Raw genomic sequence first — 12475 nt, forward strand, 5'->3', positions numbered from 1 at the left:
GAAAGGTACAGGTAGGTGTGTGTGTGTGTGTGTGTGTGTGTGTGTGTGTGTATGTGTGTGTGTGTGTGTGTGTGAGAGAGAGAGAGAGAGAGAGAGAGAGAGAGAGAGAGAGAGAGAGAGAGAGAGAGAGAGAGAGAGAGTATAATGGGAGAAACTTCATTTTATCTTATTTTATGTTATTTTTGAGACCAGGCCTCACTATGTATCCCTCACTGACCTAAAACTCTTTATATAGTTTCCAAACTCATAGAGTGTTCTAAACATATAGAGATCTTCCTGGCTCCAAGTGCTGGAATTAAAGACCTGTGATATCATGTCTGGCAAGGAGAAAGGTTTTAATGATGAGTCTATATTTTGACTGTGGCAAAGTTTATATAATTGGATACATATAATAAACTTCAGAGTACTGCACACACGCATGCACACACACAGATGTAAGAACTTGCCTGTGACCTTTATACATAAGGAGAAAACTGCATATGGTCAGTGTGCTCTGGGATGCTCACTGATAGAGGGACAGAAGGATGATTTAGAGGAGGAATTACATTTCAAGGTAATGATGCAAGAAATGTTTATAATTTATCTGCTGAAAATTTGATTCAAAATTTCATTGCAAAGAGCAGCTATGAATGTTTGTTTTTAAAGCTTTGAAGAATGAAAGTGTTCTCAGGAGCTGCGCTGAGCAGCTCACTGCTCTGATTCAGTATGAGATTGCTTGTGTGTCTACTTATTGTTTTCTATTCAATCAGACTTGTAATTTACAAAGAGAATAGCAGTGCAGACAGCCAGTGTGGCGTGATAGAGAAAGATATGGAGGATATTCTAAACAACCTTCCCAAGAGGCTAGGTAGGATGATGTTTGTATCAATGTGCAATAGCTCATCACATTTAAGGGGATCTGAGAGATCTACACATAAGCCTATCAGCGCTACAGTTTGGAAAACCAAATGCAGTTTCTGATTACCAATGGCTTCTACTCTGTAGGAATCCTGTGGGTCATCCAGCTTTGCTATCAACACCGCCTCTAACACCGAGTATGATATTTGGCTTTCTTAGTCCTATGCTAATGGAGCGAAGAAATTTTTTTTATAAATAACACCTGAATAAGCACCATGGCTTCAAAGACAGAATATTTGACTAAATGGTAAACCAGCACTTCTATGTTAGTCATTAATACCTTAAGTCTCAACCCTTCATTCATTTAAGTGTGCACATATACATTCATTCAAAGAGCGATTGGTGGCTCTGCCTTGTGGCAATACAGGAATGGAACAAATGCTAGATCAGAACAACACAGAGTACTAGTGGAGACAAACGTGTAACACATACCTATGCTGTGTCACAGAGCAACACAGGGCTAGACATGCCTGTGGAGAGAAAGTGCCAAGCTCTTCGAGAGCATCATGGGATATAGTCCCAGACAGCTGACACTTGAAGTAAGCACTGAATGACAGTAAGCACACCTGCTTAATTAACAAGTGGATTGCTAAGTGCCAGTAACTTGCTACCTTTCCAACCCCTTTTTAATAACATCTGCATCTGAACTCATCAGATTCCTTTTCTTGCATGATGCATAAGTACTTGAGAGCTTCCAAGGCATGAGAACCAGGGACAGGTGTAGCTGAAAGGGCTCACAGGGAAATAAAATTGACATCAGATTCTGTAATATCTTCACCTTCATCTTGAACATGCAGGGTTTGTTCAGTCTTGTCTGGAACAAAGACTGCCGTCCAATGAGAGTGCAGGATGCAGCACCAAGAAAGCAACAGGAGTCTTAGAGATGTGTAGTCCCTTGTCGGGTTCTCGACAGGTCCACACCTCTTTGCAGGTCTCATTCTATTCTATGTTCTTACGGCCTTCATTTGTTTCCCTCCCTCCTGTGTATCCATCCACTCCTGTGATTTTCTTTCTCTGCCTTCCCCAAGAGTACTTCTTCCTTGGAAACTAAGGCACATTTTTATAAATGTCTTCCTTCCTTGTGGAGAATATGTTTAGGAGGAAGTGTACAGTAGCCAGTAACTGGAAATAATTACATAGACACAGACCAGCTCTGGACTCCCTGATTTACAGGCATATAACATTCAACCCTAAAAGTTTTACAGAACCATTTAAAACTTATTTCAACCAGTGCCCTTTACTCAAATTGCTTAACTTCCTTTTTAAGGAGAAATAGCTTTGAGAATCAATCTCTTTACCATGAGCCATTTTGGCGGCCTCATGTTGGTTCTTGGGGCAAAGCAGTGAGAACTTGGGAACAAAGCATCACTTTGGAAGCTCGGCTTCCACAGCTGAGAGTCATCTTTTCTTCAGCAACTTCTCTCTCTTTTCTTCCCCTGCAACATTCCCAAGACCACACAACAGCTCTGTCTTACATTTTTAGCTTGTTCCTCATAATCAAAGTTGAAAGGCCTTCAGTGTAGGCACATCTGCATTCCCCCAGCAAGTCTATCAAGGAACAGCTGTGCCACACATGGTCACCAGTCGCTAAGTGCAGAGAGTTCCATTCATTCTGTGCCACATTTGAAAGTTGTTTGTAGGGTTATACGGATACTCCTTCATCAAGCATCCTTTCATGTGTGTGCTATATCAAATCATTCTTTCACCTGCTTCAGGAAAACAGTCTTTTATGTCTCTTGTTTAGCAGGCCATTCTTTCACTTGCATGCCCCAAAACATCATTTGACACAACTAACTTCCCACAGAAACTAGACATTTCTATTTCAGACCATGTTCTATTTTGTCCTTAGTTACTAGGTGATGCTGATCATTATCCTCATCACACTGTCACACTCATGTAGGCACCTGAGTGACTTAGGTGCTACTTTGTCTCTTTTCGTTACCCTTCCCCACTTCCTCTCTATCTAACCACTCTTCTGTAGAACCAGGACACTTCTGCAGAAATTTACTTCTAGAATAATATAAAATCTATCTGCTATCTGGTATCATAAACCTGCCTTAAATTTTGATACTAAAAAGACAACAACTTTATTTGATTATCTATACATTCCCAATGTATCTTTTATCTCTTTTCTTTCAACTTATGGGTTATTTTTAGGCTAATGTGGTGGTGGGTATGTTGGTGGTGTGAAGGTAAAGATGACGATGTTTAGTTAACTGGTCTTGCTGGTCAATCCACAGTCCCTTCAGGACTCAGATGACAAAGCCCTTAGAAATCCATATCCAAAAATGATCCAAAGGATCTTCCACCCCATGCTTTTGAAATTCTGTTGTTTACATCCTAATGAGGTAAGATTACAGGAGACTCTGGAAAGAAAGAAAGGTAACAAAGACTTAAGCAAAAATGTCAGTATTTGAACACCTCCCACATCTGTTCACGCTATTGTTTCAGTTTCTTCTGAGTCCTGTCATTTATTGGGCCGGCTGCCATCTTCATTGTCCCAATACTCACCTTTACAGACCATGGGAAAAAAGGCAGAGCCACTTTTCTAGAGCACTGGCCCTCCCCAGGAGACCATCAATATAGAAAGAATTTGGTTGCTAGGGATGAGGCAAGTCTTTACACTACACTAAGACATGACTCAAGGGCCAGTTTGAGACTGATGCACAGGGTGACTCTTAACCCTTGGAAGGATGGACCTAGGTCTCTTAATATTCTCTTTCTCAGGCACTGACAATCATTCTTAGTCTTTTCTGACAGTTTTGAGGCCTAAAATATAATGCCAAGTCAAGTGATTCAGTTATAGGCAAAGGAAGGAATCAGGGGTGGGCTTTAGCAAGGAGGGCAGATTGAAGCCAGCTCTAAACTCATTTCATGTGATTTCCTGTTCTCGGAACATGTCTCTTGGAGTCCTTTGGAAATGCTGAGGGTGAGTGGGAAGTTCTAGCTCTTGGGAGTAGAAGAGGTGAACTCACTTTAGGTGCACTTGCTAAAAAGGAGGCAACATTCTTCAAAAAATTAATATTTTAATAATTCTTTGAGACTGTCATACACTGCATTTTTATCATATTTATTTCCTACCCCATTCCTCCTAATTCCTACCAGATCCACCCCTTATTTCTCACCCCTCTTATTGATATATAAATACATACATATAAAAATATAAACACAACCTTGTAAAGCCCTTTACTGTTTTTCCTGTGTATATGTCATCATGGGTGAATAGTTAGTATTGAATGACCAATTAGAAGACTCCTCCCCAGCGAAGATCATTTCTTTCTCTCTGAGAAGTCATTATTTGCCTGTGCCTTTCCAACTAAGGATGACTCTCCATAAAATTTCTCCCACCCAGGTTGGTTTCTCAGCTGGTGTTACCAATTTGCAGGTCTTGTTTAGGTAACCATAATGTTGAGATTCCATGGGAACAGCTTCCCTAGCTTATAATAGAAGACATGATATTGCAGTAGCTGTTCACAACCTCTGGCTCTTAACAGTTTTTCTCTTCTCTCTTCCAAGATGTTTCTCGAGCCTAAGGAGTTAGTATAAATGTACCACTTGAGGCTGAGCACTTCATAATCATCTGTTCTCTACATTTTTGATTAATCCTGGACAAGTAATCCTCTTAACTCATTTATTAAACAGCTAGTGTGCATTGAACACTTTTTAGTTTATTATGTATGTGTCCACATTCATGTGTGGAAGCCAGAGATTGATGTCAATGTTTTCCTCATTCATGCCTAACCTAAGATTTGATGCACAGTATCTTATCTAACCTGAAACTCACAAGTTCTGCTACAGTAGTTGGCCAGCATGCCCCAAGGATTCCCTTTCTCCACCTTCTTAATGCTGAAACTCAGACTGTGCTGCTGCCCCCGTCTATTTTATATGAGTAATGGGGATGTTAGTATAGCCCCTCATGCTTACAAGTTAAACATTTGCTGGCTGAGCTATAGCACAGCTCCCAAATACTCCTAAAGTATGCCAATGTTAGCCTTATCACACCCTCTTTACAGGCAAGGAAGTTTCTAAAATACCAGATGGAAAATGGCAGATAGTATAAGGAGGAACTAGGTATCTCTGCCCATCTCTTCCTGGATCTCAACTTCATGTGTATCTGCCTATAGTAATGGCAATCCAGCCAAGCTTTTAAAATACCAATGCATGCACTAACTCATAAATATTTGTTGAGGTTAGAATTTATAGTTTCACTTTTCACTCCCCTAAACAATTTAATTTATATCTGGAGCTGAGGATATTGCCCCTCCCATGCAAATATGTTTGGCTACTATAAAGACCCAATAACAGAGATTAGAAAAATGTCTTCTGATCAGTTCTGAAGGTATCCATAGAAAGAAGGGGGAGAACATGATTGGATGCCACTAAGTTAGTTATAAAGTATTTTTGTAGAGGCTGGGATGGACTGCTTGGTGTTTGTCAAAGGCATAACTAAGGGTGACTGCTGTTCATTTATTTTTCTCAAAGAGGTTTTTCAAATTTTCTGTTACAGGTGGTGTCGTCCTCAACCCAACCTATTATGGCATGCTTGGCCACACAAACATCATGATCCATGAGGTGGGACATGTCTTGGGACTCTACCATGTTTTCAAAGGAGTCAGTGAAAGAGAATCCTGTGATGACCCCTGTAGAGAGACAGTGCCATCCATGGAGACAGGAGACCTGTGTGCTGACACTGCTCCCACACCCAAGAGCAAGCTCTGTCGGGACCCAGAGCCAGCTAATGACTCTTGCGGCTTCACCGTCTTCCCAGGGGCTCCATTCAATAACTACATGAGCTACACAGGTATCACCACAGACTTGATGTCTTTGTTTCCTGTTAAGATCATTTAGTATCGTTTGGAAATTGGTAAGGTGTAGTCAAGGGAGCCAGGAAGATTCATGTCACAGAGTAGAAGTACACTTTGTGGTGGGGATTCCTATATTTTCCATGTGTTTGTTGGAAGTTTGACAAAATACAGAGATATTACAGGTTCTTGTAGACTAGATTCTCTTCCACGAGAGCTTGAAAGTAAAACACAATTCTCTCTTGAATAAAATAGAACAAAGTCAGAAACCCTCTTGAGATCTATTTAGCTTTTACAACATGATGATTCTCATGAATCATCTATAGTCTTTTAGTGATGAATGACAGATAGTTAACAAACTGACTTAATTAAGTAAAACACTAAAATCCTTCTATCTATATTATGGAAAAAGCCAGATTCTCTTCTAACAAAACATTGACTTTTAGCTGACCTGCCATTTACTATGCTCCAAATTATACTATTCTATTTTTAAAACGGTGCCTTGTTGGACCTGGTGGAAACTATGTTGTGTGGTCTTGTTTTTTTTTGTGTCATCTTCTGGATCATCCTTCTTGTCTCCTTCCCAGATTTTTAAAAAAATTTCTGGCAAAAAGTAACAATAAAGACTCTTTAAAGAATGGGTGTAATTGTAATTAAAACCAACAACTTTGATTTGTTCCCCTACTCTAATAATGAAAGAGGGAACGTTTACTGCCATGTCTTTATAAAAGGGAAACTGCCAAGCCCTGCTCATGGCTTTGAATATAAGACAGAACAGTGAGCTACCTGGTCCTGCCTGTGGTCTCTTAAGATGGTTCTCTCCAAATTGCACTGTTGTGAACAATTAATTGAATCCATAAGCATCAACACCTCTGTCTTCCTCAGCCAGGAATAGATAGATGGTCTTGGAGATACAGAGTCTAGAAGAAAAGACTCCCTAGGTGCCTGCCACCTTTAAGTGTGGCAGAGACATTGTTGAGACGCAGAATTGGTCGGGGATAGGGTTAGTCTACTCTAAATATAAAAGTGCTCAAAATGAAAATCACTTGTTTTCAATCTTATAAAATATATAATGAACACGGGGATTTTTTTCTGGCTTTGACAGTAAGATTAGGAACATCATTCAAATCCTCAAAGCTTCCTTGACATTTCAGTTTCTCTCCACTGAGCATCTCCAGTGAATACTCACTCTCCTTGGGCATGGTCACAGGGCTATGAAGCAGCTGTAGTCCAAACACAAGTGAGGAGACTCTGCTGAAACACTGCCACCTTGTGGTGTGCTCAGTAGGTAACAATCAGTTCAGGACAGTGGTTTTCTATGTGTGGATTGCAACCCCTTTGGTGTTGTTTGTCAGATGTCCTGCCTATCAAATATTTACATTACATTCATAACAGCAGAAGATTACAGTTATGAAGCAGCAACAAAATAATTTTATGGTTGCGGATCACCACAGCATGAGGAGCTGTGTTAAAGGGTCACAGTACCAGGAAGGTTGAGAACCACTGCCTTAGGACAATCCTGTGACTTCACGACAACCTGAGAGTATAGTAACAACCTTGTTTGTGAGAAAAGCAAGTCTCTGTTCTCCCTTTTTCCATGTCTGACTTCCTTTCTAGAGAAGAATGCCTTTCTTTACAGAGTCTAATGTTTTCTGTGTCTAATAAATGTATGATGGAGGGTGTTAGGGATAGTGAGAACAGAGTGAGATTTTTCTTGCTTTTGTGCACTGGTACAGGATACAGCCACCATATCCTTTCTTGTCTCCACAGATGACGATTGCACTGACAACTTCACCCCCAACCAGGTGGCCCGGATGCATTGCTATTTGGACCTAGTATACCAGCAATGGAGGGAAAGCCAAAAGCCCACACCCATACCCATACCACCCATGGTTATTGGGCAGACCCACAAGTCTCTCACTATTCACTGGCTGCCTCCTATGAGCGGAGTTGTATATGACAGGTAAGAGAGGTGCTCCACTGGTTTGGAACTACTACAAAAGAGGGGGAGAGTCTAAACTGAGGGGAGCCCCACCTCCTGAGTCTGCTTTGGGCTTAGCTCCTTAACAGGGCTAAAGGTTTCTCATAGGAGCCAGAGGTACATCATGTGTGCTTACTCCACACAAGAGTGGCCTAGCAGAACTGGCTAGGCATTGCTCATCTATCATTGCCAGCTGTTTCTCTGCATGTTAAGATTTCCTGTTTGGGCAGTAGTCACAGGGGGAGGGAAAGCAGGTCATATTCCTTTAGTCAGGGAAGAAACTGTAGGGGTATATAAACTGAACCCAGCATTTCTAATTCTGTTGCTGTGCTTTACCTGATGGCAACTCTCTGAAACTGTTTTCCACTGTTTCTCTATGCCCCCTCTACTGGCAGCTGGTGGTTTTGTCTTTGACTACCATAGGAAACACATAATCATAGAAAAAAACAATCATGATACCTGAAACCAATTACCATTCTTCCTGTTGCTTACTTGTAGAACCTAATCTTAGGAAATTCCTTACAGATAGATAGATAGGTAGATAGATAGATAGATAGATAGATAGATAGATAGATAGATAGATAGACAGATCTGTTGTGTCTGATATGACAATAGGGAATATGGTTTAACTGAAAAGGCTCCTTTGACTCATGTAGACTTTGCTTTCAGGAGACCTACTTCCAGATATTAAATATGGGGGAATCTGCTTTCCCTTCCGTCCTGCTGTGTAGGAAGCACTGTAGTGTCTGGTTTCATTTGTTTAATGCAGTCCACACAGTGAGCACCATTCTTGCCTGTGAGTGAGAGATGCAAGGGGCTAGTTCAAGACCCCACAATAGGTGATTCAGGGGGAAATCCAGATGCTAGGAGCACAAACTAGATGAATACCTTGAATTTTCATTTTTTTCCCATTGAGCAGGTAGACATTTACTTCTTCATTTTCTTCATATAATATTTTATTTGAGAATTTCATATAATGAAATTTGACCATAGTCACCCTCACTCCTCCCTCTGACTCCTTACAGATCCTTTTCCATGTCCCCAAATATGTGGCCTTTAAGGTCCACTTTGTGCTGTCCACATACTTAAGGGGGTAGGACCACTGGACAGTGACTTGTCTTTGGACAACACTTTACTGTGGGTATCTAGGTCCAGCTAAGGGGCAGATGGCCCTGGAGCATGTCCTCATGTTCTCTGGATTTAATGAAGCCAAAGGTTTGGGACAGATAAGGAGAAATGAGGATCTTCTAAAGCCAATGGATTCTTCTTCAAAGTGATGTTCACAGTTTCTTAAAATCCTCATTCCTTGACTCACGCTTAGTCATGACATCATTTAGTACTCACAGTGCTACAAAATAGTCTGCCTTGTCATCAGCGCCCAGATTTTCATGGGTTCCTTTGGTGATTCAGCATACATCTATGCAATGTGTATAAGAATCATCTTCCTGCAAGTGTGACCTTGTGTAGCTCTGGCAGGACCAGCTGAACAGTAAGTCCTCTGTGGGTACATGCAAACCCCAGTTTTACATCAGTTTACGTAACACGTGTAAACAATTTAATCTTTCAATTCTCTCTCTGGTACAAACGTTACGATAAAGCTCACATCAGAACTGGCTGGCTGAGAGTCTGCTGGCGGAAAAGCGAGCACTTTGCTTTCTTTTCTCAGCTAGGTGGGCTGCACTTTTGAGGCCTCCTAGCACGTGTGTTGGAGAGACTCACGTCACATGCACAGCAATTTGTGTCACGCCTGGAGTAATGTTTACTCCACCATTGTAGGTATTTGGAATCTTTGTGTCAGAGAAGATCCCCAGCTACGCACTCTGAAGCTGCTCCAGCAGGGCAAGTGCATCAGGGAAATGTGGCTTGGAACTGTGTCCACATTAGAATAAGTACTGAGGGGAGGAGAGGGTGGGTCTTAACTACACCTTTTAGTTGCCAAAATACAATACTAGATAGTGTTTGGGAACTTGCTCAAATGAATTAGGGAATTTGTAACATTGGGCAAACTGACTTAGGCTTTCTGAATTCCAGTTTTCTCATTTGTAAGAATGATATTATCACAGGGTTTAGAAGGAAGTTATGAAAACACAAGGCCAGGTGCTTAGTAGATGGAGGCTCCTGTCCCAATTATGGATTTTGTTTAATAATATGGTTTCATTTGTGTTTTATAAGATACTAATCTGCTAGCCATATTTTTATATACTACCTTGATTTGAAGCTAGCATTTCAAATGTGCTGTTTACAACTGTGCTTCTCAGAAGATTCCAAGTATGAGAGGGAGAGAGGGAGAGAGGCGAGAGGGAGGGGAAGGGAGGGAGGGAGAGAGGGAGAGAGAGAGAGAGAGAGAGAGAGAGAGAGAGAGAGAGAGAGAGAGAGAGAGAGAGAGAGAGAGAGGGAAATCTCAAAAAGCAGTTGGTCCTTGTTATCTCTGCATGCTCTGGTTACTCCAAATGTGACACTTGTAAAACCTCCTTGTAGACTAAATTATCTCATAGACATCCTTACAAGGGGTCAGCTGAATGCAGCCGTGTGATGATTCTTAGGAACATGAAAACTAAACAGACTGAAATGTACTCACAGGCATAAGAGTCCAAAGAGGATAGATATAAATTTGTAGCACCATATACCAGTGTCCTGAGAAGTGTGCCCACCATAGGGGTGTGCACAGAAAAGCACGTGCCAGACTCTCAGAAGAGGAAGGTTAAACACTACTTTGAAGGCCAGGGCTGAATAAGTGCAGTAAGAGAAAGAATGTTTGAAAATCCATTTGACCGTTGTAAGAAAATATGTTTCGTGGAGCAGCAAGATGGTCGTGTAGCATCTGGAGCACGGCGTGGTGGGACGAGTGTTAGAATCATGTTTATGAGGAACTGAAGGAGCTATGGCTTGCCATACCGTCCAGTGTTGAATAGAAATTGTTGCAGTCAATGGAGAGTAAAAGGTCACTACACTTTACACTTTATTGTATGCATGTAGCTAAGAGTGGGGGGTTAGGGTTATAGCACATATAACAAGTGGCTTCACACGGAAGAGCATTGTTTTAGTAGACAGGTATGGATTTTCTGTGCCTTTCTGACACTTATTTACTGAATACGAAGAGCTTTGTGTTGGTTCAGAAATGATTCTAGGAAAAAAAGCTTTCTTATATCCCATGGGCTTCTTTATGACTCTGTGAAGCTTTTCACTTTCCTGATTTTAAGATTTCACGTGTCTTGGAATTTTCGTAAAGATGAGGTCCACAGAAGAGCCTGGGTTGCAATGATAAAGGCATCCACTTGTTTCCCTGGGCCTGTTTCTCCAGTGACACCATCCTTTCCCAAAGTCTTCATGAGTTCTTTTTTTTAATTCAGCATCATAATACCCCTTCTTCACACTTTCTCTTCCCAGGGCCCCTGACAGTATGTGTGGTGCCTGTACTGAAGACGGGACATTCCGTCAGTATGTATATAAGGCATCCTCTGGGCGGGTGTGTGACTCTTCCGGTTACTGGACACCAGAGGAGGCAGTGGGTAAAGTACCATGGATTTTTTTTTACTAATATTTAGGGGCCACTGAACTAAATTTAGTGAGCATGGGCAATGGCAGATGAAGCAGTGGTGTATGTTTGTGTGGGTTTGTGTGTGACTATGGGAGAGTTTGCTGAATAGTCCCAGGATCTTGAAAACTCAGCCAATGCCTCTACAAGCTAAGTGTCCTGCCTCTGTATAATGTGCCAAGGATGTGAGGATACAGAGAATTAACACAGGGGGCCTGAGAACTAAGCTCATCTCAAGGGTAACTTTAGGGCAAGCTGGGGCCAGAAATGCTGCATATGTCTCCTGGTCCCTGAGCAACTTTGGTGCATGATGGTGTAAGCTAACTGCTTACTCCTCTATATCAGGAGAATAATAGAGAACACATTGCTGAGAACACTCATGCTCTGGATGAGCAAGTCTGGGTGGGGGCAGGGTGGACTAGGTGTTCCACACGGATCGTTCTCATCTACACTCTTTTATGAGTCCATTAATCACTGGTACTAGTTGTGCTTTGAATGTGATCTAAGCTAGGCTCTAGAAGGGAGAAGATGTTTTTTGTTATTTCATTTCCTGTCCCTTTCCCAAGTTATCTAACAACCACACACTCACTCACATATGTACATCAGAATCTGGAAGACAAATTTCAACATGAGTATTTTCATTGCCCACACAGAAAAGGCTGTTGACAGAGATTTCAGCCTTTCGTGATAAAGGGTCTGACTTCTGCCTTCACCATCCTTTTGTTAGTTGTTTGGCTGTGAGATTTTTGGGTTGTTTGTTGTTGTTGTTATTTGTTCAAGACAGGCCTTCTCAGGCCAGATGTCCTGGAACTCATTCTATAGACAAGGCTGGCCTCACAATCAGAACTCCATATGTCTCAGCCTCAGAATGTGCTGGAGTTAAAGAAGAGTGCCACTATGTCTCACGCTTCCCCATTATTTTTGGTACTTACCCCATTATTATCTTCTGGACACCCTTGCCTTTTGGAGGTTATTAAGATTCGCAAAACTGCTGAGAAATGTGTTTTGGAAACAGTGTATTTGAATTAATTTTCAGCCTTGATTGTGACAAGGAAAATAGAACAAAAATGACCCATGAGTCTATAATGACCCCCTAATATCACTTTGGGCTCCTAGATATTCAAGTGATAGGGCCTCAAGGGGAAAACTGGATAGAGGTGATGGCAGGGCTGATCTTGGAGGAATCTTTTTAAAACACACATTTGGGGGAAGCATAGAAAGCAAATATGAAATTCTCAGGGTTAAACTGTTTTGAAGATT

General features: G+C 41.4%; 1 protein-coding gene across 1 annotated transcript in view; it reads left to right on the forward strand.

Annotated features, from left to right (window-relative positions):
• Window positions 1-12475, forward strand: part of PAPPA2 (pappalysin 2) — a gene marked incomplete at its 5' end in the record, with an annotated part of 238494 nt that overhangs the window by 89894 nt on the left and 136125 nt on the right. The window contains 3 exons of the mRNA XM_080924820.1: window positions 5405-5698; window positions 7470-7662; window positions 11068-11189. Of these exons, the coding sequence (XP_080780946.1) occupies window positions 5405-5698; window positions 7470-7662; window positions 11068-11189 (609 nt within the window). The remainder of the gene's footprint in view (window positions 1-5404; window positions 5699-7469; window positions 7663-11067; window positions 11190-12475) is intronic.

This window comes from Micromys minutus, assembly GCF_963924665.1.
Source record: "Micromys minutus genome assembly, chromosome: 1".
Classification (NCBI taxonomy): Eukaryota; Metazoa; Chordata; class Mammalia; order Rodentia; family Muridae; genus Micromys; species Micromys minutus.